Consider the following 26,779-nt stretch of genomic DNA (forward strand, 5'->3'; position numbering starts at 1 on the left):
ATCGTCCACCGCATTGTTTGCCGGGGTGCCTCTACACCAGATTTGTCGAGCAGCGACATGGTCCAGCAGACACACCTTTACCAGACATTATTGTTTGGAAGCTGTCAACGAAGCGTATACCGCAGTGGGGCAAGCAGTGCTTCGTCATCTTTTTCAATAAGGTGAGCCTCTGATCCCTCCTCCATTTCTTTCTGTGATTGCTATATGCTTTTAAGCTGTATATTGTTGTCTTCAAATTTGGAGAAATTACTTGGCAATCTCAGCTCTAAGGAGGGTACTGCTATCTATTCTATTCAAGCATGTGAATCTATGAAAGACACCCCTAATACTGGAGAAGAACAATTGTTACTTACCTGTAAACAGGTGGTTCTCCAGTATTGGTGTCTTTCATAGATTCACATGCGACCCACCCATCCTCCCCTCAGAGGCTCTCTTCTCCTCAGGCACTCTACTTTACTTTGATGCTACGAAAATCTGAGGACAGGAGCTTCTGAGGAGAAGGTTCTAGAGGGTGCTTGAGCCTGATTGGCTGCAGTTTGGACTAACATAATGACACTGATATGTTACAAATGAGTTTTTTCTCTTATACTGCATTCCTATGGAAGAATCTTTGTAGAGGTTTTTCAGTGTATATTATCTTTATTTTATTATGTATTATGTTATTACATATATATATTATTAGCATTATTGCTATTTTTATTACCGTGGGACTCCCACTTCGACGACTGGGAATATTCAAGCATGTGAATCTATGAAAGACGCCAATACTGGAGAACCACCTGTTTACAGGTAAGTAACAATTGTTCATACGTCTCGCACTCCATCACAATCGGCCTGAACTTTTGAATTTGCCCCAGTCTGGTGTGACCAGAGAACCCATTTAGGCACTCATTGACCCTAAGTGCTATTTTACATTTATTCTTTAAAAAATCCTATCTCCACTTACACTTGTTGGATGTTTTTCGTTTTGGTATTGTTTTATTTATAAAATTATTTTCAATTTTTCTGACCTAGTATGGAGTTGTTTTTGTGTTTTCACTGTGTTACTGTTTAAAGTGTTGTACAAACACTTTGTATATTGCCTCTTAAGTTAAGCCTGACTGCACGGTGCCAAGCTACCAGAGGGTGAGCACAGGATAATTTAGGGTCTGCTGCGTCTTACCCTGTCTAGGACTGTGGTTCCTGCTTGGACAGGGTGCATACCTTTACACAATTTCTAACGCTGTGCTTGTAAAAATTTTAAATAATCAACAAATAAAATTGTAACTTAAACAATCTTTTTGCCGTGAGCCACAAATAAAAAATCACAATGCTCATAGTGGATGAGCAAGGGTTGTAACTATCTAGAAGATTATATTGAGCACAATGCGGGGAAACCTTTTGTAGACTGTACGTATGAGGACCTGAGACCTCCACTCTTAGAGGAATACAGGATCCTGTACCTATTTCACAAAGGAACATCCTCATCACTTGACAAGTATTCACTGTAAAACATGGGGCCCAAGTCACAAAAAGGGTTGTACAGTAAAGCAGAATTTGGATTCATAAAAAAAATACTTGCAGTTGTCATTTATAAATTCTGGTTCACTAATTTTTTCCGATTAAAAATTCCAATATTACAGTGAATTTTCCATGTAGTACTATAGAGTTGTGGGTGGAAACTAAGGGCAGAAGATTGGCAAGGCAAACAGCATAGAAACTTCCAATTTTTTTCGTGGCCATTCACATACATTGTGCATGCCCATTCATACACTAAAAAATGCAAAAATATTTACTCCTACAAATGCATGAGGAATGGTAGAAAAGGGGGTCCAGCTTCTGAAGAGAATTAGTAAGATCCCCTTTTCTGTGGTGACCTCTCTATATTTCTTATTTCAATATATTTTTAGCAAACACAAGAAGGTGTTTTTTCAGAAACGTTGGTGACATATGTGGAGCCATGTTATTTCATATAGCTCGGTAGTAAAAACGTGACACATATAGCTGTATTTACGTTGATTATCCAATGGCTCCAGCACCTTCCGTTTTTGTACTTCTGTTCCCTTGTAAATGAAGCTGTCAGTATTGTTCACTGAGTTATGCTTAATGCGTATATAAAATAAATCCTCCTAAGAACATTCACGAGTTATGTAAATTACAGTATCTGTTGAACATGTAACAAATGGTCATGCATTCATTTATTTTAAAATTGAAAGGACCAGCGTACCCTTGCCATTACTGTTAAAGTAGAATTACTACAGAACTATTCTCTAATTCATTCTGCTGATTTTACCCCCTTTTTCTTCGGATGATAATCGTGGACAGGAATCCCCAAGTGTTTACATTTGTTTGTTTTCTATATGAGCTGGGTTGTATTCAGTTGATTTGGATGACGTCCATACCACCTTCTACAATATAAGCTTCTCTTTCTATTTATGAGTACATACCATTTGTTATCTGCGAATTTGTATCTGTGATCATCAGCTGGTACAATATCCATCAGCAAGATGTACTTGGTCTTTGGATTGAGCCCACTGACCTTCACTTTGTAGCTTGGAAACATGCGCCTATTTGTAAAAGAAAACAATGAAGAGGGAGAAAAAGTGGGGAAATTATTACAGTGAGAAACGAATAAAGCAGATTGGTTTACAACATTAAAGATTTTTTTCTGGACAAATAATCAGTGACAATAATTATGTAGATATCTGCTGAGGGAAAGTGGAACATTTTCAAAAATACACCTGCTTAAAATCAAAATCTCATTAACACAATCACTTCCATCACACAAACATTTTCATTCTCAATTAAATAAGCCATCATACCTTCCTGCACATCTTTAAATTCATGTTAGTGCACCATCACACTCCCTTTTCAAATCTTAGTGTGCCATAGATATACCCTTACTCCACTACGTCTACATACCCTGTATTCAAGCGTATGGGCAAGTCCCTCACAACCTTAAAATACAAAAAATGCACCATCGCTTCTCCCCGCATGTGTTAATTTATCACACACACACATTCACTTGTCCCACTCTTGCCTTCTCTCTGTACCTCATTACACACAACCGCAGAATCCCATCTCAGTACCACAAAATTAACAATCATGCTCATGATGCTAAATCAAAGTCTGCTTCTCAATGGAGACACACTGTTGCCCGCCTCAAATAGAACAACGCATCACTTCCTATATGCCCCAACAAATTAATATTTTCTATTGCTTTCCACTAAGTTCCAAAAATCAAAAAATAGTAATAATGCAAACAATCACTTTTACCACCTGTTCAACAAAGTATTTACCTTTATACATTGACCATAACATTTAAAAAAAGTTAAAAGATCCAATGTAAACCCCCACCATCACCCCCTCCCCCCCCCACACACACACACACACCATTTCGTGTAAAACTCTTCAAAGCGGCAGTAATGCGTGGTCACCTATACTTCGGAGATCTTTGATATGTAGGTTAAATACTTCATATCTAGATGGACTTGACTGGGGTATACAGTCCCGATTATTTCTCATAACCCTTTGTATACCACGTATGGGTGAACCTGAGAAGGGTATTTATTATTTTCGAAAACTGTGGGTACCATGCCACCTTCACAATCACGTGTTTCTCAAAGCTGGTAAAAAAGCTTTCACTACTGGTGTCATGCATGTGTGGTCACACCACCCAGCTCGTGAGCAACCTTGCAAGTTTTTTTTATTTTTTTTGTCAGATAGTTTATAGGGACCGAAATTCCACCCATGACATGGTTTTTGTTGGCTTTATTGTCACTCTCATTGCTTTCCTCTTATTCAATGATTTTTAGGTCTCTCCTGACGCACGCGCATGCGCTACTCTGTGAGACATTTAGTAAGCGGGCTTTTAAAAGTCCGATCGCACGCTTTTGGCTGGCATACTGCGCGCAGTTATGCGCACAATGACGAGCAGAGGTGCCATGTGGCTTTCCTCGCTCGTCATGGTGCGCGCACATCGCACACCAGTCGCTAGCCTGCTTTTGAGTCTTTTTGCGTCTTTTTTTTTCTTTTTGCGTGCTTGTTTTTCTTTCTTTTTTGCACGTGCACGCACACATCTCCCGGTTGCGATCACTTTTGCTGCACCCCATGCACACAACTCCCGGTCGCGATCACTTTCGCTGCACCCGTACTCGAAACCTTGCCTGTAATAGGTTCTAAATTGTGCCCCAGCCAGATTGTCCAAACAGTGACTTTTATTGCTGTAGCATTTCAAAATCACGGTTAGCGATGTTAATATGGCTACTGCGATTGGTATATGTGTTTTTAAATGTTGTTCCTCTTAAAGTCAACATTGTTTTTGGTCTCATTAACATCATTAGTAAACAGTCCACTGAAAATATGTCCTATATCCTTTTTTCTGTCTTTCTGTTTCTTTCTCCTTTTCTCTCACCCTGCTCACCCACTCTGCATATCTCTCTGGCTGCTTCTCTCCATTTCTTTCACTGCCTCTTTTTCTCACCTCTTTTTCTCTCTGCTCCCACTCCTTCTGTCTCTCTCTCTCTCTCTTTTTCTAGCTCCATTGCTTTTTCCTCTATCTTTCCATATGGCTCTACCTATACCGAGCCTACGTCGTCCGTTCAGATAAGGACAGAAAACGTGCGTTCTTTGAAAGGAAGTGCTAGCTCTGTTCAATTAAAGGTGTGGCAGACATTACGTAATCAGAAGTGCTAGTATGTGTAGCACTAAATGTATAGCGGATTTGGTCATTTATATGCTGCTACTGCCTTACTATGAGTAAAGCCTCCCTGCTGAGGAGTTAAGGTACTCTTATAATACATATACAGCAATCTGCTAAGCAGCACTGAAACTGCCCCATTAGGAAGTAAAGCAGCCCTGGCACGCTTTTGGCTGGCATACTGCGCGCGGTTTTGCGCACAATGACGAGCAGAGGTGCCATGTGGCTTTCCTCGCTCGTCATGGAGCGCGCACATCGCACACCAGTCGCTAGCCTGCTTTTGAGTCTTTTTGCGTCTTTTTTTTTCTTTTTGCATGCTTGTTTTTCTTTCTTTTTTGCACGTGCACGCACACATCTCCCGGTTGCGATCACTTTTGCTGCACCCCATGCACACAACTCCCGGTCGCGATCACTTTCGCTGCACCCGTACTCGAAACCTTGCCTGTAATAGGTTCTAAATTGTGCCCCAGCCAGATTGTCCAAACAGTGACTTTTATTGCTGTAGTATTACAAAATCACGGTTAGCGATGTTAATATGGCTACTGCGATTGGTATATGTGTTTTTAAATGTTGTTCCTCTTAAAGTCAACATTGTTTTTGGTCTCATTAACATCATTAGTAAACAGTCCACTGAAAATATGTCCTATATCCTTTTTTCTGTCTTTCTGTTTCTTTCTCCTTTTCTCTCACCCTGCTCACCCACTCTGCATATCTCTCTGGCTGCTTCTCTCCATTTCTTTCACTGCCTCTTTTTCTCACCTCTTTTTCTCTCTGCTCCCACTCCTTCTGTCTCTCTCTCTCTCTCTTTTTCTAGCTCCATTGCTTTTTCCTCTATCTTTCCATATGTCTCTACCTATACCGATCCTACGTCTTCCGTTCAGATAAGGACAGAAAACGTGCGTTCTTTTAAAGGAAGTGCTAGCTCTGTTCAATTAAAGGTGTGGCAGACGTTACGTAATCAGAAGTGCTAGTATGTGTAGCACTAAATGTATAGCGGATTTGGTCATTTATATGCTGCTACTGCCTTACTATGAGTAAAGCCTCCCTGCTGAGGAGTTAAGGTACTCTTATAATACATATACAGCAATCTGCTAAGCAGCACTGAAACTGCCCCATTAGGAAGTAAAGCAGCCCTGCTGATAAGGTATGGCACTGCCCCACTAAATGTAAACATCGCTGCTGACAAGGTCTGGGACGCTCGGTTAATAGATTTATAGTAGTCTGCTGAGTCCGCTGATACTTACTGTCGGATGAAACAATACAGTAGCCCTGCTGAGAAGTTCATGTACTGTCCATTTAAAGTGTAAACTAGCAATGCTGGGAAGTGCTTCTATTGTCCTAATAAAAAGTAAAGAAGCAACCTGAGAATTCCTGATTCTGCTCCACTAAAAGGAAAGACTCCCTGCTGAGATATTCTTGCATTTTCTGCATATATTCACAACAGTCTGCTGGGAAGTGCTGTGACTGCCCTGTTAAATGATAACACAGACCTGCTGAGAAGTGTTTGTACTGTCCCACTAAAACATAAAGCAGCCTTGTTGAGAAGTGCTAGTACTGTCCCACTAAGAAGTAAAATAGCCCTTCTGAGGCGTTCTAGCACTGTCCCATTAAAAAGTAAAACAGTCCTTCTGAGGCGTTCTAGCACTGTCCCATTATAAAGTAAAAGATTCCTTCTGAGGCGTTCTACCACTGTCCCATTACAAAGGAAAACAGTCCTTCTGCGGCGCTCTAGCACTGTCCCATTACAAAGTAAAACAGTCGTTCTGAGGCGCTCTAGCACTGCCCCATTACAATTTATTTATTATTAATTTATTTTGGTGTTTTATAGAGCGCAAACTTGAGCCCGTTAGGGTATCAGAGCGCTTTACATAGTCAAAGAAGTCATCAAGGAGTCATACAAAAGACATGGAACACAAGAAAATACTGTACATTAGAGTGGGTGGATACTGCATACAAAGCGATGGGAGCATACACGGGATAGTCAATGTTACAGTCTCTGAGGACCCCCAGGTTTCTTGGTGGGGCACGGTCGAAGGAGGAAGGCAATAGTCTCTGAAGTGTTTGTGGGACGGGTTTTAGCTAAGGAATTTACCCATGAGGAAGGATTTAGCCTCCTTTTTGAAGCCTGCCAGAGAGGGGATTCTTCTAATGGCGGGTGGGAAGGAGTTCCATATTCTTGGTGCAGCCCCAATGAAAGCCCGATTATAGGTTTTTTGTTTCAGATTGCGTGCAGGCTGGAGTAGGAGGGCACTGGCCGATCGGGAGTTTCTGCTTCCTCCGGATATCACCAGTTTCTGTGCAAGATACGCAGGGGAGTTAGAGTGTAGGGCCTTGTGTGTGATGCATGCCAGCTTGAGGTGAATTCTGGCCTTGAGAGGAAGCTAGTTCAACGCTTTCAGGTGAGGAGTGATGTGATCAAATTTTCTTGTGCCGGTAAGCAGTCTGGCTGCTGCATTGAGGCAGGCTTTTATGGGTGCTAAGGAGATCTTTGGTAAACCGGAGAGGGTGGAACAGCAATATTCCAGTCTAGAAATAACTGGTGCTTGGACTGCCAGTTTTGGGTCAGGAGCGTCAAGAAAGGGTTTCAGTTTCCATAGGTAGCTCAGGTAAATCTGGCAGATTTGGCCATTGAGTTGATGTGATCTCACATTTTAAGGTTGTAATCCAAGGTAATTCCCAGAGATTTGGACGAGTCAACAATGGTCCGGGTACAGTTTAAGGCTGTGATGGCTTTAATCCATGACTGGGTTTCCGAGTTGCTTTTAGGCGGGGAAATTAGGAGGAACTCAGTTTTCTTTGCATTGAGTTTGAGTTGGTTGGAGGAGAGTCATTGGACGGTCAGCTTCAGGGCCTCATTCAGGGAGAGAATCTCCTTGATAGATGAGATTTTTATGTAAATCTGAGTGTCGTCGGCGTACATATGGTAGGACATATTTGCGGTGCGAAGGACTTCGGCAAGAGGTTCTAGATAGAGGTTGAAGAGGGTGGGGGACAACGTTGATCCTTGAGGGACTCCCACCATGACCTATGAGGGAGCGGGCAGGTTACTGTTGATTAGGAATCTCTGAGATCGGTTTTGGAGGAAGGTACAAAAACCAGTCAAGGACTTGGCCATCTAATCCCATCCTAAATTTGAGGCGTTCAAGTAGCATCCGGTGGTTGACTGTGTCGAAGGCCGAGGATAGATCTAGGAGGATTAGGAGACAGGTTTTGTCTTGGTCAAGGGCTTGAAGGGCATCATCGACGATGTGGAGCATGGTGGTTTTGGTGCTGTGTTCAGGTTGGAAGCCAGATTGGCAGTCATCGAGTAGGTGGAACTTGTTGATGTGGTGACTTAGCTGCAGTTGCACACACTTCTCCAGCACTTTAGCCGAGAGAGGAATGTTGGAAATCGGTCTGAAATTATCAGGGGAGGCTGGATCCAGCAACGACTTTTTCAGAATGGGAAGGACTTGGCCCGCTTTCAGGAAGTCAGGGATTGATCCCTGCCGGAGGGAGGCGTTGATTATCGCAGTTCAGTTAGGAATAATGGATTGGGCGGCGGTCGCAAGACAGTTTGAGGGGAGCGGGTCGTTGAAATGGTTGTTAGGGTTTAAGGTGGAAAGGATTTTGGCGACAGAGTCTTCGTTGTAGAATGAGAAATCGGCCCAGTATGCTTGATTCTTACGTGAGGACTGTAAAGGCAGGGGCGGGGGTGGAAAGTCAGGGGACGGAGGAGAGAATGACGCAGAGCTAAGTTTGTTACCTAAGTTTTTGATTTTGTTTGCAAAAAAAGAGGAAAATTCCTCGGATGAGATGAGAGACTTGGGGTTTTCTTTCGATGATTTTGCCAATTTGTTTGATTGGTGTTTGACCAGCTCAAAGAGTTTGCGTGGTCTGTTTTGGGCATTTCCTAGTTCCGCTCTTTTTTTGAATTGAGGATATTTTTGTTGTATGTATTTCTGTCATGGCGGAGAAGTTTTAGGTGAGCGGCCGAGGGGTGTGGTCTACAGATTCTTTCGGCTTGTCGGAGAGATCTCCTCTCATTATTGAGGGAACCAATGAACCATGGGTTTATATATTTGATTTGAGTTGTTTTTAGGTAAAGGGGGGCTAGGTCATCCAGAATGTTTGACATAGTTCTAGAGTAGTGATCATTGAGGTCCCTGACCGATGTGACATGTGGGGGGGGGGGGAGGTCAGATTTGCAGCGGACCTCAAGTTCCTTGCGGTCCAGATTCTTGGTGTCTCTCACCCAGCAATTGGGAAGCCCCCGTTGTGGTATCCTTATCTTATGGGTGCCAGGTAGAAGGAAGGCGATGGAGTGGTGGTCAGACCAGTCACAGGGGTCTATAGAGATAAGCTTGACGGTTGCCTCCTTAGAAATGATCCAGTCATGTGTGGCCCCTTTTGAATGAGTTGGGAGTGAACAAGCTTGGGTCAGGGCTTGGTCGGTCAGGAGGTCTTTAATGGCATTGACATGAGGATCTTCAAGATCGTTCCAGTGCAGGTTGAAATCTCTGAGGAAAATGTCTTTGGTGTTGGAGGAACTCTTAGCTGTGAGAATTTCTTTGAGATGGTCAGTGAAGGGGTCGTTCATGCCTGGGGGGTGATAAAAGATGTGCAGGTTGCACAGTTGGATGGTTTTACAGGAGATTGAGAGGGCTAGGTATTCACAGGAATCGGTGGTATCCGCCAGAAGCTCTGTGACAAGGAAGTTAGAGCGATAGATGCAGGAGATGCCACCAGCTTTCTTATTACGCTGTCTGTCTAGCCTAGCAATGTTGTAGTTGGGGGGATTAAGATGTCAAGGCATGGGGATGAGGAATCATTAAGCCATGAGTCTGTTAGAATAGCTAAGTCGGAGTTATTGTTCAGAATGAGAGCAGCTACATCGGTGGTATGCTTTACTGCCGATCGGCAGTTGATGAAGAGTCCAGTCAAGGAGGGGAGGGAGGTGGTGTCGGGAGTAGGGGCGGACAGGTGTACAGGTGCTAGATTACTTCTGATCACCCTTTTGTTACGGAGGGGAGCTGATCTGCAGGGGTTGATATCGACCGTGCGGTTGGGATGTTCAACACTCATCTCTGATAGACAGAGAGTGAATGGGGCTGCTTTATGGTCTTGGAAAATGGCAAGGATTTCCTTATTAGTGAGGTCTAGTGGATTTGTTGTGATGGGTGAAGGGTTGTAGGAGAGGTCGAGGGCAAGGGTTTCTTCCTCTGATAGGTAGGTAAGGTGCTTACGAGGGCGAAAACGCCTCAAGAATGTCGGTAGTGGGAGTTTGGGGTGCTCTTGGATAGGGGGGAAGGGGAATTCAGCTGAGGCTTGAGGCTAACGAAGGAGAGTTCTGCGAGGTGAAGGAGGTTCGTTAGATCCAGGATGGAGAAGTGGATGCTCTGAATTATTTTGGTGGCTCTGGAGTGTAGAGTATCGATATCCGTGTAAGGGGGGGTGCGGTAGAGGTGCTGGGGTTGACTGTGTTAAAGGTCATAGAGGGGGTTGATTGGGTGTTAGCAGGGCTAGTTTGATCAGCATCAACAAAAGCCGTAGGAGGCGTACTGTTCTTAGGGTCCAAGTGGGGAGCATGAAGGGAGGAGACCAAGGGCCTCGGGTCAATTTCGTTGGGGGGGTTGAGGGGGTTAGGGTGTGCTGTGTTGGAAACTGTGGAGTCCGAGTGGGGAGTATGAGGGGAGGAGATCAGAGGTCTCTGGTCGATTGCGTTGAGGAGGCTGGTAGGAGGACTGGGGGGAATAGGGTGTGTTGTGTTAGAAACCATGAAGACCATGTGGGAAGATAGAGGGGCGGAGACCCGAGGTCTCGGTGTGATAGTGTGAGCAAGGCCGGTAGATGGGCTGGGGGGGTAGGGGGAACTGTGTTGGGGGCTCTTAGCGAGGTGGCTTGAGGGCAGTTAGTCATGATGGGCAGGAGGGTCGGAGGATCGTAAGGGCGGGTGTTGGATGCCTTCCTCGTGTCAGGGCCGGTAGATGAGCTGGTAGATTCCTTCTGAGGCGTTAGATTCCTTCTGAGGCATTCTAACACTGTCTTATTACAAAATAAAACAGTCCTTCTGAGGCGTCCTAGCACTGTCCCATTAAAAGGTAGCCCAGCTGAATACTGCTGCTGCTGCCCCACTACCAGTAAAGCATCCTTGCTGAGATGCTCTGCTACTGTCTTAATATATTTACAGCAGCCTGCAGAGAAGTGCTGGTACTGTCCCACTAAACGTAAACCATCCCTGCTGAGAAATTCTGGTACTCTGCTAATATATTTACTGCAGTGTGCTGAGAGCCACTGATCCTCTACCATTAAATAGTAAAGCTACCCCAATGAGAAGTGCTTGTACTGTCCCATTCAAATCTAAAGTATCCCTGCTGGTAGTTTCCCATAACTTGTCTCGGAGCAGTGTTGCAAAATCCTTGTATTGTCCCATTGGAACCCCAGCACCCAGCTAAGAAAGGGTACCATTAAAGGGATTTAAGCCTTGCTGAGAAGTGAAAGCAATATCCAGTTCATAGTAAATCAGTTCTGCTACTAAGTGCTGGCACTATCTCATTATTGCAGAAATGAGACATTCGGATCATGCCCGTTTTAAAAACAAATGTGCCCCTACAGTCTGTTAAAGGTATAGGATTCTTGGATTCTTGGTGATAAGTGATATCACTTTCACATTGAAGGGATTGCAGCCCTTGCGATAAGGGCTGTTCTCCAGTACTGGGGTGTCTTTCATAGATTCACATGCTTGAATATTCCCCATCGTCGGAGTGGGAGTCCCACAGTACATAAAATAGTAGGAAAAAATCACATATATAAAAATATATGTCATAGCAATAATAATAATAAAATACAATTTAATAATAATAATAGAATGCTTGAAAGTACCATCGAACATTATTAACACATAAGGAAGCATTGAGAGAGAATCACTTTACTGGCCTATCCATGTCGTTATGATAGTCCAAATTCCAGCCAATCAGGCTGTCGTACCCTCTAGAACCTTCTCCTCAGAAGCTCAGGCCCTCAGATTTTCTCCCGCACGTCATGTGAAGGGAGTCTCCCTGAGCTCTGCTCAGTTTTTTCTTAAAAATTTCTACATTCTGCAAGTATTTTTACTTTTCTTCAAAGAAGTCTTTATTTTCAACTCTGCTTCGCCTGTGGAAAGCTTCGCCCTTTTTCTAAGGACCTTCTTGATAGTCCTGTCTTTTTCTGAGCTTCAGGTGAGGCGTCGCAGGTTCTCTGGAACCCTTTTCTCAAAGAACCTTTGAGAGCGGAGAGGCCCGTCTCCTTCTGTGGCTACAGGAGTTGTAAACTTTCTGCCACCCCTGTCTCTGACATGATGAGTGTTTGTTCTGGACATGTTAAGTCCTCTCTAAGCGTGGGTGTGGAACTGAGATTCCTTCTTCTTGGCCTCCAAGGATGAAGTAGGATCCTCTGGATATTGTTCCCCCCCGGAGTCTGCGCCTACGGGTGCAAAAACCACAGTTGATGGACAGAATGCAGAACAATGTCATACATTCCCCCCAGTACAGAGATCTGGGCCTAAATCCATCGTTATTTTGCACTCCACACCACCCCAGTTCAGACACGGTCATATGCAAATCAGTCTGACCCTGTGCCTCATGGGAACAGTCCAGCCCGAACTGCCAAGCCATGCCTTCCCTGGACCGGAAACAAGCTTCCGAGGACCGGTTTCTGGCATTCCAGCCGCCTTCAGCCCAGCTTGCTTGAATCCAGTGGTGTGGAGAGCATGGGACTCACGTCTGAGCATACCCATCCCACTCGGGGTGACAAATGCAAAAACCATAGTTGATGGACAGAATCCAGAACAATGTCATACATTCACCCCAGTACAGAGATCTGGGCCTAAATCCATCGTTTTTTTGCACTCCATACCACCCCAGTTTAGCCATGGCCATATACAAATCAGTCTAACCCTGTGCCTCATGGGAACAGTCCAGCCCGAACTGCCAAGCCATGCCTTCCCTGGACCGGAAACAAGCATCCGAGGACCAATTTCTGGCATTCCAGCCGTCTTCAGCCCACCTTGCTTGAATCCAGTGGTGTGGAGAGCATAGGACTCACATCTGAGCATACCCATCCCACTCGGGGTGACAAATGCAAAAACCACAGTTGATGGACAGAATGCAGAACAATGTCATACATTGACCCCAGTACAGAGATCTGGGCCTAAATCCATCATTTTTTTGCACTCCACACCACCCCAGTTCAGACATGGCCATATGCAAATCAGTCTGACCCTGTGCCTCATGGGAACAGTCCAGCCTGAACTGCCAAGCCATGCCTTCGGGACCTGGGCCCTGGCATTTTCAGACTCTTACTGCCACCTTTAAACTTAGAAAGGTGCCAGTCCTTCGACGGGCTCGTCGACACGCCCGTCGACGATGAAACACTCCGTCGTCGTCGTCACTTCGTCGACGACGATGTTGAGTGTGTGGACGAGTCTAAAGGCCATTTTCTACTTCTAATTTTCCGTCGTCGACGATGGTGGCCTCGTCGTCGACGGTGGCTCCGTCGATGAAAGTGAGGACAGTGCCCTCTCGTTGACGGTAGGCTCTTCGACGGTAGGCTTGTCAACGGTAGGCTCGTCGACGGTGGCCTCGTCGACGGTGGCCTCGTCGTAGATGGTGGCTCCATCAACGATAGTGAAATAAGCCTCGTCGACGGTAAGCCTTGTCGACGATAAGGCTCGTCGACGGTAGGCCCGATGACGGTGGCCTCGTCGTAGACGGTGGCTCCATCAACAACCGTGTAATAAGCCTCGTCGACGGTCAGCCTCGTCGACGATAAGGCTCGTCGACGGTTGGCCTGTCGACGGTTGTCCTCGTCGATGGTTGGCTCATTGGCGACAGTAAGCTTCGTCGACAGTGGGCTCGTCGGCGGTAGCTTGTCGACGGTAAAATTCGTCGACGATGTACTTCGTCGACAGTCATTCTCGCCGACAGTAAACTTCTTCGATCATTGGCTTTGTCAACAATTGTCTTTGTTGACGACAGAGCTGCGTCGATGGTGGGCTCGTCGACGGTCAGCTCCGTAGACGTTACAATTCAGCAATTACTTCAACTTTGTCCAACAGTGGACTTTGTCGACGACGGAAAGCTTCGTCGATGGTTGGCTTCGTCGAGGGTTGGCGTTGTAGCCAGTTAGCTGTGTTAACGCAGATGGCCTCGTTTATGGTTGGCCTCATCGACGGTTGACCCAGTCAACAGTTGGATTCGTCGATGGTTAACCTAGTTGCCAGTTGGCTATATGCACAGTGCTTTTGTAGCCTATTACTTAGTCGTACACTGCTTTTCCGCTACATCACTGTGATGGCGTGATGGCTCCTTACTCAACGCCATAATTTCTTAGACTTGCTAAAAACAAGGGTTGACCCAAAAAGTCACTGGGACCTGGGCGGATAGTTGATACAGACAAAGTGGTCCCAGATAATCGAACAATTAACTCGGCAGTAAAATCAATTGAATGAATACAAAGAAAATTATAACAACATTGTTTTTAATCACAACGTGTATCGTAAAAAATCATTCATAAAATAGATACATAGTAAATCACATATAATGCCCCTAAAGGATGGGATAGGGAAGGGTAGTGTTGGGATAGTGAAGGTATGGGAATTGCAACAAGGGTCACTGAGACCTGAGTACACCAGAAATAATGATAAGTTAACACAATGGAAAAAATAACTCATCAATTAATTTAGCAATCATGCCTCAAATAAAGTAGAATCACAAATGATAAGTCAGGGAAGAGGCTGAACACAGGAGGAAGTGTCGACGTTTGGACCCAAGTAGATGCAGGCGTAGTGTAAACCTTGCTAGAGGGTCTTCATCAGGACAGGGGATGTGGAAAGTGGGGCAATGAATCTGTATGGGAAATTAATAAATAAGTATTACTACGGGTCACATATGAATGATTTTTTACGATACACGTTGTGATTAAAAACAATGTTGTTATAATTTTCTTTGTATTCATTCAAGTGATTTTACTGCCGAGTTAATTGTTCGATTATCTGGGACCACTTTGTCTGTACTTGCTAAAAACTTAGCCAGACTGTCAGCCTCTGGTTCCTTAAGACCAGAATTATGTTTTTCTGACGACGAGACTGCCATGTCCTGTTCCATGGTGAAATTATACCCTCTCTTACACCTGAATCTCCATTACATTACCCTCCGGTGGACATTGGAGGATCAAACCTCCTCATGGAGAGTACGGTGGCTCGCTTTCATCTTCTTCTCGTCACGAGGAAAGAAGCAGACAGTTTTTCTCTTTGATTTTACAATTAACTACGGCCACAAGTTCATTCAGTTCCTCTGATACCTTTTATTTGACAAGAGGTCTTTGATTCTTCCTGAGCCCAAGATCTGTGCTGGCGGTTCTTTCACGCCTCAAACACAAATTGAAGATGCCAGACAATTCACCTGCTTGTCTTGTCTCTCAACTACAACCTGACTCATCTTTTGCTCGGTCGGCTCAGCGACGTCGTCTGCTTCTCCTTTGACGTTTTTCTCCCGACCGGGGAGGTTGATGCCTTGTATTATTAGGGGGAAAAGTTCTCCACAATGGCTGCAACCACAGTTTCAGCAGGCAACTCTTTAGCCATTTTGGGCAGGTACCGCAGCCTGAGGTAGTCTGGCACCTTGGTGCAGGTAGCCCTTATTCCCGAATCCTCCTCGGCTGACGCTTCAAGGATCCTGCAGAAGAATGGAAGAAGTGCATCAGAAACAATAAACCGTGCAGTGCACATTGCGTCTCTGAGTTTTTTTAAACATCTCGCAGCAGTAGCAGTATTGCATAGACAAGGTTGGCAGAATGCTCGGTTTTTCGCCCAGAGGTTCAGACTGAAATATTTGGACGTACCTTTTAAGGGTAATCCCTCTTTGGCCAACATGTTGAGCAGACACTGCAGACACTACCCGTGCCTTCGGTTCTCTTCAGTACAGAAAGCAGCCCTTTCGTGGTGCCCGAGGTTGCAGCTCCACATCCTCTTTTCCAAGGAGCTCCTCCCAGTATCACTCCTACATTCAGAACGAACTGCATTATATGACTCCAACTCGTATACAGGAGGTAATTCTTCCAGGAAACAACGACTTGCCTTAGAACCCACCCTTAATCCATCCCAAAAAGGCGGACGGTGGAATTTCTCTCTCTCTTTTATTCCATTTGGTCAACAATGCCATTTGTCTGTTGGGGGTTCTAATAGTTGTGTCGAAAGGGCACGCTCTAGAATTTGGCAAATTCCCTCTTGCTACACCTTCAAAGGGGGACCTCTACCTCCTCATTTACGTGAGTCGTTTGCACTAGTGTCTATATTGTTACACACAGGGACCGTCGGAGTAGTTCCGAATCTCCAACAACAGAGTTATGGTTCACTCTCAGTTCCTCATCAACAAGCAAGTCAGGAAGGAGGCACCTGATTTCTGATCTTTGCGCAAACTTTTCAAATGTTGTACCTCAAGAAGATCCTGAAGTACTACTGCCAGAACGACTTTATAATTACACTCGACTTCCAGGATGTCTATTTTCATGTGCCAATCCTTCCACAGCACAGGAAGTGGCTACACTTTACAATAGGTACAAACCTTTTCAATTCAAGGTCCTACCTTTGGACTTCGGTCCCCTCCACGTGTCTTTATGTGGATCTTGTCACCAGTGGCAGCCTGTCTACGTCTGCAAGGCATACAAATGTATCATTACTTAGACGACTGTATAATAAGGGCTCGCTCTTATCAACAGGCAGTCCAGCACACCCAGACTTGTCAGTCACTGTTTCAAAACCTAATTTTCAAAAATATCATGACAAGTCCCAACTAGTCCTAGCTCCGATATGAACATTTCTCGGAGCATCAATCAATACAAGCCTAGCAAAGGTGTTAGTCTCACACGAACGACAGGCCTGCATCTCCCACTTGGTGGTTCTTCTACGTACAAAACAGGTCCGTTTCAGTAGATCCTCAAATTCATTCCTGGCCACGGCCTCCACCTACATCCAGTTGGTTCCCAACTGCAGATTACACATGAGAAAATGCTAGACGAACTAGCCAAGCAGTGGCGACAGCTATCTGGCTCATTCGACGACGTCTTATTTGCCTTCGAATGAGGACACCGCTGGGCTGGTTGGCCCACACTCCCAGTGTAGCAGCAGGTCGCTCCCTCCTCGGACGCTCCACCGCTCACCCTTACCAACGATGCCCCTCCGGAAGGTTAGGGAGCTCACCTTCAGGGTTTTTTTTCCATCAAAGGGCGATGGATGCCTTCCCGACGCACGTCGCACACTAACCGATTGGAGCTGTTATCCAGTTTCCTGGCTCTGAAAGCCTTCCGCTTCCTAGTGGAGGAATCAGTGTTAGCGTGTACAGACAATACTATCACTATACACTATTTCAACAAGCAAGGAGGTACGTGATCACTGTCGCCTAAACAAGCACAACACATTTGCGAATAGGCCATTCATCATCGCGTTGATATTTCTGCAACACATGTTCCAAGGGTCTCGAACGTCATTACGGACTCCATCAGCGGATCCGCCTAGGACAACAACGGGTGGGATCTCCACCAACGGACCCTGGACCACATCTTATGCCTGAGGGGCCAACCAGACCTGGATCTGTTTGCAACGCCTCTCAACCGCAAATGCCTATACTATGCAATCTGCCTTCCCCACATAAGATCGTGTGGAACTGCCTTCGATGAACTCGTCAACAGTATTTGCATTCGCTTTTCCGTCGATTCTGTTTGCGCCTCGTCTCCAGCGGAAAATGAGGTTCTAACCATGTCACATCTCACTCTTTGTGCTCAAACGGCCTCGCCGACCGTGGTGCATGGGTCTCCTCCTACTAACTTACTGCGAACCTATCACGCTTTGCCCTCTGCCGCACCTTCTGACAGTACAGTACGGACGGATTCACCATCCGCATACCTCAGGCCTCCAGCTTGCGGTTTCAACCTGTGCACTCTGAATTTTCTCACTTGTGCATTGCCTCAGACTGAAGGGAGGTTTCTCGCGAACGCAAGAGCCCCTCCACTACTTAGAAATATAAAGTAAAATGTAAACGCTTTGGTATCTGGTGCGAGTCTGTCTGCATCAATTCTGTGCACGCTACATCAGAGCAAACCCTACCTGTTTTTCTCCTTATGGCAAAGTCAGCCCTTTTCTCATTTCGTCTTGAAAAGTACTGGCTGCACTTCTCGTTTTCGCCATGATGGATTCAGGTCTCTCTATTCCTCCCAGATTATTCGCAAGTTCTTTTAGGGCTTCTACAGGATGTGCCCGCCCATCAGGCGTTCCCCGCCTACTCGGCGCCTCAACGTCGTATTAACCCAGCTTCTCTAAGCTTCTTTTGAACCAATCCATTTTCGGATTCGACATTTCTATCAGGGAAAGTTTCCCTCCTACTCCCTCTCACGTCTTCTCGACGTGCAAGTCCTATTCAAGCTTTTACCATCAAACATTTTTAACTTCAACTTCCAAGTGACTCTCTGGTGCTGCGCACCAATCCATTATTTATACCACAGGTTCTATCTGACTTTCACCTTTATGAACCAGTCATCCTATGAAACTTTCTTTCCAAACCCTGTCTTCAGCTGAGCGCACTCTACATTCTTTAGATTTCGAACGATGTATTAAATTCTACATACAATGGACAGCTGCCTTCGCAAGCTAGACCACCTTTCTTGTGTATGAGCGGATGCATTTAGTGCATCCAGTGACCAAACAAACCATTGCCCCATGGTTTGCCATCAGCTATCTCATTTTGTCATACAAAGACGGGCAAGCCCTTACCTACTCCGGTGAGGGCCCACTCGACAAGGGCAGTTTTCATACTTTACTGCCCGATTCGCTTGAGTGCCTCCATCAGATCTGCAGAGTGGCAACGTGGTCCAGCAGACGTATGTTTCACAAGGCACTACTGTCTGGAGGTAATTGGCAGCGCAGACCCTGCTGTCGGTCAAGCGGTGCTTCTCAATTTGTTCAAGTAAGGTGAGCCTCTGGTGCTTCCCTCCTCCTGCCATAAACGTTTTTTGCATTTTCGCATCAGTGTACCATTAATAGTGTTTGTTTAAATATGCGATATGTTCATGCATTACAGTTGTAACCTTTTATGGGTATAATGGCTATTGCTTGCTATTCTATTCAAGCATGTGAATCTATGAAAGACACCCCAATACTGGAGAAGAACAAAAGTTACTTACTTGTAAACTGTGCTTCTCCAGTATTGGTGTCTTTCATAGATTCACATGCGACCCACCCTTCCTCCCCTCAGAGGCTCTCTTCTCCTCATCCACTCTTTTGTCACTCTTGTGCTACGAAAATCTGTGGGCCTGAGCTTCTGAGGAGAAGGTTCTAGAGGGTGCGACAGCCTGATTGGCTGAATTTGGACTATCATAACTACATGGATATGCCAGTAAAGTGATTCTCCCTCAATGCTTCCTTATGTGTTAATAATGTTCTATGGTACTTTCAAGCATTCTATTATTATTATTAAATTCTGCTTTATTATTCTTATTACTATGACATATATTTTTATATATGTGATTTTTTTACTACTATTTTATGTACCGTGGGACTCCCTCTCCGACGACGGGGAATATTCAAGCATGTGAATCTATGAAAGACACCAATACTGGAGAACCACAGTTTATAGGTAAGTAACTTTTGGTCATACTGTCAAATTTTAAACATAGTAGCCCTGGTGCAAAGTTCTCTTACAGTCCTGTTCAAAGAGTAGCTACTGAGAGGCAGGCACTTTGCTAAGAAGGGCTTTTAGTATGCCATTCAAAGTATACCAGCCCTGCTGGACAATACTCGTGTGTGTCCTTTAAAAGAATAGAAGACTTGAGGCCTTACTGAAAAGTTCTGGTCCTTCTGTCCAATTGTTGTTATGTACTTTAAGGGAGCTTTGCGAAGGCTGTTTTGTATTGGAGACTCCTGCCGCCACTTGTTTTTAAATGCACTTAAAGAAGAAGGAGCCTTAACAGTTAAATAGCAATGGTATTTTAACATGCAGATTTGGCATTTTTATTATTTCATCTTATGTTGTGAACATGGATGTTTATCCTTTTATGAAATTTTTATCAGGAATTGATGTGACGCTTTAATGATTTACTTGCATAAACCCAATAAAGTTCTACTTCACTTGACTTGACTAAAAACACCTGCCGTGTTCTGCACTTAAAATGACAAAAGTGTGCCACGAATTTCTACATGAAAAAGTCAATATTATTATGTTTTACCGGATATGGAACCAGTCGGCTGCTTCTAAACACACTTGTATGTAGACTTCGTATGTATTACCCAAACTAATTTCACTCTGGACAATAAGTAGTATTAGTCAACGCCATGCAGGAAGTTATCAGAAGAGCGAAAGTCTGACTCAGCCCCACTTTCAAACGTTACATCTGGTTTCACATAGGCCTCCTTCGCGGATGTATTATTCAACTGCTATTTTATCCTTTTATCAGAATTGTTGCTTTTAAAGCTAGGACGCTGGGCCCTTTCTTGTGCACCCCGCCAGAGTTTGGCCCCTTTGTCTTGCACTTTGTCTGACTGTATTGTGCACAGTTTGTCATGTGGCTGCAGGATGCATGTTGCAGTGGTGAGAAATGGGTGCAGATGCTGTGTGTTGTATGGATTTTGATGGGAGCTGCAGGGGCTGTGTGTGGATTGTGATGGTTGCTGCAGTGGCTGTGTGTTGCATGGATTGTGATGGAGGCTGCAGTGGCTATGTGTTGTGTGCATTGTGGAGGGAGCTGCAGTGACTGTGTGGTGATGGGAGAACAGAGGCTATAAGTATTGTGTGTTGAATAGATTGTGATGAAAAGGCAGAGGGCTGTCTGTGTATTGTTCAGGGTGTGATTGGAATGCACAGAATGCAGACAACTGTGTGCTGTACAGATTATGGTGTGGGCACCGGGAAGGGCTGTGTTATGAATGACTCTACAGATTCATCATGAGGGGCAGCTTATGACAGGGGGAGAGCCGAGCCAAGTCTTTGGTTTGGCTCCAAGAGCCAAAGCTCCAAAGGAGCCACAAATAGGTGTAAATCAGTCCAAAATGTCATGAACAATTATGAATAAGACATTAAAATGCTAAAAAGAAAGTGTTTTCATATTTTTTCGGTGTCCCAATTAAGTACATACAAGTATACCATTAATACCACTCAGTGCCACATAATTACATGCCACATACTTACTCTACTCAATGCAACATAAATACACTCGACGTAATAGCACACAGTCCCACATAATTATATGCTACATAATTACACTGCGCTCAATGCAACAAACACTCCAAATCCCACTCTGTGTCACATAATTACACACCACATAATTACACTCTACTGAATATAACATTTACTCCACACAATACCACTCAGTGCCACATAATTATATGCTACAAAGTTACACTGCACTCAATGCAACATACACTCCAAATAAAATCACTTAGTGCCATATATTTACACACCACATAATTACACTCTACTGAATGCAACATACACTCCACCCAATACCACTCAGTACCTTATAATTATATGCCACATAATTACACTCTTCTCAATTAAACATAAATTCACTCCACATATTACCACTCAGTGCCACATAATTACACGCCACATAATTACTCTACTCCGTGCACCAAATACACTTCCCATAATACCATTCAGTGCCACATATATGCACTTTATACCACATACCACCTATCAACATAAATGCACTCCACACAATTTCACTAAGCATAATTTCACTCAACACCACAGTTCCAGGACACACAATTCTCCTCCCCACATTTCCAATACACACAGCATACTTACACACCAAACAACTTATTTCACCTCCACAATCCGCAACGTACCTCCAATTCACACCATATAGTGTCACCACCTGAGCACCAAACATCATTCACCACCACCATTTTGCATCAGCGCACCACCTAAGCATCATGTCAGTCTGCCCTTGGAATCTGGTATCTGTTGATTCTCCCCTAGTATCCGTCCGCTGCTCGCGTTCTAATTAAATTACTGTTTTCCAATCTCTACTCTCCTTATTTATGTCCCGCCCCCCCATAACAAAAAAAATTATAACAAATAAGCATCAGAACAGTCAGGAAGAAGTTGCCAGCAGTAAAAGTACAAAAAAAACTAGAAGACATTTTTTATGTTAAAATCTTTTTTTAATCAGGTTTTTCAGTTGTATATAATGTCGTCTTCGTTTGTTTAAAGGTAACAAAAATGCTTAACACTTTTTATTATAACTTTTCAACATAATGCATAGCAGCCGCAATGCTCTACAACATAGCCAAACATTCTGGCTAAATACATAAGGTCCCAAAAGCAAGACCTATTGGCTATGCCAATGCTTGTTCTCTGTGTTGTTATCGCCCTTATGTGCTTCTGCTCCCAGGTCTGTTTCTGTCTCACTCCTGTGTTTCCGCCTGCCCCATGTTGCTCTATCCCTTGTTCCTCCTGCTCACTCCCATTGCTTCTCACACCTACTTCAATCAGCTGCTCCTCCATTGCCGCCTCCACCCGTGCCGTTTTTTTTCAAATACATACTTGTTTGGAGGGCCAGACAGCCGTTTATTGCATCCATACACAAAAGTTATTTTGCAAATTCGATTTTTTTTTAACCGACTAGCCTAAATAGCTACAGCCTTCTTAGATTTGCATGAAAAATATTTGAAAGAAACTGCCCCCCGTATCGTTCTGTAGGTGTACGCTTGCATAGTGACATATGCACTTGCTTCGAGAATGAAAAGACTTCCAGCAGTAGCTACGTCATTGAGATTTTTTTTGTGCTGATTCTGGATAGCATCAGCATAAAATAATCCTTCTCTCAGTGCTTGTTATTTGTTACGCCTATTTTCTCCTCCTCGGTGCCTTCTTCGTCTTGTGCAGTGTGTGGCAAAATACTTAGGGTATTGTGCAACAAGCAGGTTGCTTCAGTTGACCCACATTCCTTCTTCCCATCCTGCCCAGGGAATCCCATCCAGTTTTTGCTTGTGCCTTGTAAGCAACCATCATAACAATACAACTGAAGAACTGGAAAGCAAAGGGGAGTTTATACCATGGAGACACTGAACTTCAAATAAAAGGAGCTATGAAAAGGTAAGTGAGTAAATATGGAAACCAGGGATATTGCCAAACACGTAATCAGCCAGTAAGGAAGGAAGGCATCGTATCCAAGAACCACACTTTCTGCTTCAGGTTTATATCATAAATCAAATTATAAATATTCGAAACCCTGAGATGGTGAAAGCACCGAGCATTATTACCATCTTTTCCCTGGTGCCCATCACTATTTGAATTAGATAAAATTGCTACAGTCCAGAGAAGAAACACATTGCATTCAGCTAAAGAGGCTTCAAACCCTCTTTTGATCCAGAAACACCTTTGGGCAATTATCAGTCCCAATCTGAGTGTAATCATCCCAGTAAACCCGTGCACTGCAGGATTGTGTTTACCACACCTTCTGGATATTTTCACATCATTAATTTGCACTGATGGCTGAATAATTTATCGTTTCACCACTGCATTCCACACAGTCCTCGGAAGCTTGTTTCCGGTCCAGGGAAGACATGGCTTGGCAGTTCGGGCTGGACTGTTCCCATGAGGCACAGGGTCAGACTGATTTGCATATAGCCATGTCTGAACTGGGGTGGCAGAGTGGGCTAAAGAACGGTGATGGATTAAACCCAGATCTTTTGACTGGGTGTGAGTGTTTGATTGATTCAGATGCTCCGTCCATCACCACCCCCTTTTGTACCGCTTTTGGCCGCCATAAGTGTGGCAGGGTATGCTCAGACATGAGTCCCTTGCTCACTTTGCCACTGGATTCAAGCAAGCCGGGCTGAAGACAGCTGGAATGCCAGAAACCGTCCTCAGAAGCTTGTTTCCAGCCCAGGGAAGACATGGCTTGGCAGTTCGGGCTGGACTGTTCCCATGAGGCACTAGGTCAGACTGATTTGCATATAGCCATGTCTGAACTGGGGTGGCAGAGTGGGCTGAAGAACGGTGATGGATTAAACCCAGATCTTTTGACTGGGTGTGAGTGTTTGATTGATTCAGATGCTCAGTCCATCACCACCCTCTTTTGTACCACTTTGGGAATATCTAGGCACAGACTAGTCAAACAGTGAGAAACCGCGCAGGTCATCAACACAAACAGGTTTAGTGGCGTCCAAATGCGTATTCAAAACTATGATGTTACGTTTGCAGTCAAGCTGATAGTGACACATAGAGGCAGGGAACAGCATTGGAAGGTTTCAGCTCACCCACGAAGGAGGAAAATGGGTGAACAATATATGGAGGAGGAAGAGTGATACTTTGGGCAATCCAGCAAAAAAGTAATGGTTTGCAACTTAGACTTCTGAGCACTTTCCTCACTCCTGGAAATCTTAAGGACAGAACGGTATGTAACTGTTACCACAGATTTTTTTACAACGCATACCATTACCACGCATACTATTACAACGCAGGTCATTTTACAACGATTACCTTTACAACGCATTACACTACAACGCACATACTATTACAACGCATACCATTACAACGTAAGTATAATTATAGGTAAGTTTATCTTACATTTTATTTTACATTTTTTAGTGGTATTTGGTTATGGGGTACAAGGGTATTTTTAGGTTTTAGGGTTGGGTTTCTGTTTTGGGGTACAGGGGTATTTTTAGGTTTTAGGGCTGGGTTTGGGTTTTGGGGTACAGGGGTATTTTTAGGTTTTAGGGCTGGGTTTGGGTTTTGGGGTACAGGGGTATTTTTAGGTTTTAGGGCTGGGTTTGGGTTTTGGGGTACAGGGGTATGTTTAGGTTTTAGGGCTGGGTTTGGGTTTTGGTATACAGGGGTATTTTTAGGTTTTAGGGTTGGGTTTGGGTTTTGGGGTACAGGGGTATTTTTAGGTTTTAGGGCTGGGTTTGGGTTTTGGGGTACAGGGGTATTTTTAGGTTTTAGGGTTGGGTTTGGGTTTTGGGGTACAGGGGTATTTTTAGGTTTTAGGGCTGGGTTTGGGTTTTGGGGTACAGGGGTATTTTTAGGTTTTAGGGTTGAGTTTGGGTTTTGGGGTACAGGGGTATTTTTAGGTTTTAGGGCTGGGTTTGGGTTTTGGGGTACAGGGGTATTTTTAGGTTTTAGGGCTGGGTTTGGGATTTGGGGTACAGGGGTACAGGGGTATTTTTAACATAAATTTACAAATAATAAAATTAACATTAATGTTATTAATAACATTATTTAATAATTTTAATTAAAAAAATGTAATTAAATAATACAAAAATATTTATTTACATTATATATTGTTATTATATACTTACCTATACTTACGTTGTAATGGTATGCGTTGTAATAGTATCTGCGTTGTAGTGTATTGCGTTGTAAAGGTTTCCGTTGTAAAATGACCTGCGTTGTAAAAAATGCGTGGTAATGGTATGCGTGCTAAAAGTACGCGTGGTAACATCATATATCCGGACAGAACAAAAGGACCACTACCCCATGCAAAAGAGGATTATAGAAGCATTTGCTGTCTTGGTGAAGTATCTTTCTGAGCTGCAGTCCAACTCCGATGTTAAGCAAGCTGCTTGTATTTTATTTTATTTTAAAGGTTTCATTTAGCGTTGGCTAGACCCGGAGGTATCAGAGCGCTTTACATGAGTATCAGATCATAGTTGCAGGTTACATTGTTACAAAGGTTACATAGTTTTAGAGCATGGCAACATAGTTACTTGAAAGGTCATGATAAACAATAAGCACATATATGTAAGGGAAAAAGCAGGCAAGGGGAGAGATTCAGGGGAGGGGTGGTAGGAGCAGGGGAAGAAGACAGAGAATGAAGGAGGGAAAGAGGAGAGAAAGAGGAGGGGGACTGAGAGACACAGCATGGAAAGAGGAGGGGGAGGGCGACGGGAACACAAACCGGTAGACAAGTCAAAGCTGCATCCAAAGTCCAGTAAGCTGTGATCCCAGGGGAAGTGGTATCATTTCCCCATCTCTGTTGCAAGAGGCTCCCTTTGCGCAGTGTACTTTCTCAGAGGGGTCTCTGAGACTCCAAGGCCTACATACTGGATCCTTCCCCAAAAAGGAGAGAGGGAGTGCTTTGAACAGGGGTGCCATACCATACCTCAGCTGTGAGTGGACCCCTTGGCGCTGTGGACTCTCTCAGCGAGTTCGCTGAGACTCCAGAGTATAAATATTGGATCTTTCCCCAACAAGGAGAGAAGGAGTGCTTAGTCAAAGGGCACACAGGACAGGGGGCTAGGCGGTGCAGCAGGCAAGGGGAGAGATTCAGGGGAGAGGGGAGAGGAGCTAGCATTTGAGGAACAATAATGTTACAATTTTACATCAGCTACAAGTTACATAAATATCAAGAAAAGCATTTAAAGAACATAGGGGACAAGGTGAATGTAGTTCGGCAGCAGGTCCTCTGAGCAGCGTTCAAAGCAGATAAGCTTTTGTGTCTCTTTAAATGAGCATGGAAGTTACCAATATGCAGAACAGTCTACTCCTTTCTCCCAGCTTCAATTGACAGCAACCTTTCTACTTCATTTGAAGAGTCTATACCTGACTCCTAATAGAGAGAAGCAAGAGAGTCCTGTTTCTGGTTGAATGAATCCTTTCCACGATATTAGGAACAGAGCCTTTTCAAACTTAAAAATGTAAACTATATTCTTGCTGATAGAGTCATCTTAAATTCAAAGTCAGTGGCAGATGATGTGATGGTTGCTACACTTGGAAATTTGAAGGGAACCAATCCAAATTCAGGTGCATCTCTCCTGTTGTGCAGTGCTGTTACACAGTATCCTGTTTGGGCCCGATTCACAAAAGTAATCTGAGACAAAATCCTAACTTTAGGATTTTCAGTATTTACAGAAGGCATTTAGGAGTACTAAAGTTAGGATTTTGTCTCAGTTAATCTTAAATTTAAGTCTGAAGTTAAATTTAAGACAGACTTAAGTTTAACTGGGAAAAAATCCTAACTTTAGGACTAGGATTTTGTCTCAGTTAATGTTAAGTTTGCCTTAAGGTTAACTTAAGACCAAAACTTAAGAATGACTGAGATAAAATCCTAACTTTAGTACTCCTAAATGCCTTCTGTGAATACCCAAAG

The 26,779-nt window shown here is 44.1% G+C and overlaps 1 protein-coding gene across 3 annotated transcripts in view; it reads right to left on the reverse strand.

Annotated features, from left to right (window-relative positions):
* TBX5 (T-box transcription factor 5) overlaps positions 1-26,779 on the reverse strand; it is a 474,913-nt gene that overhangs the window by 322,146 nt on the left and 125,988 nt on the right. For all 3 annotated transcript variants that reach the window (XM_086944743.1, XM_086944741.1, XM_086944742.1), the window contains exon 4: positions 2,427-2,546. In XM_086944743.1, the coding sequence (XP_086800869.1) occupies positions 2,427-2,546 (120 nt within the window). The remainder of the gene's footprint in view (positions 1-2,426; positions 2,547-26,779) is intronic.

This window comes from Lissotriton vulgaris, chromosome 11 (genome assembly GCF_964263255.1).
Source record: "Lissotriton vulgaris chromosome 11, aLisVul1.2, whole genome shotgun sequence".
In the NCBI taxonomy this organism is placed as follows: domain Eukaryota; kingdom Metazoa; phylum Chordata; class Amphibia; order Caudata; family Salamandridae; genus Lissotriton; species Lissotriton vulgaris.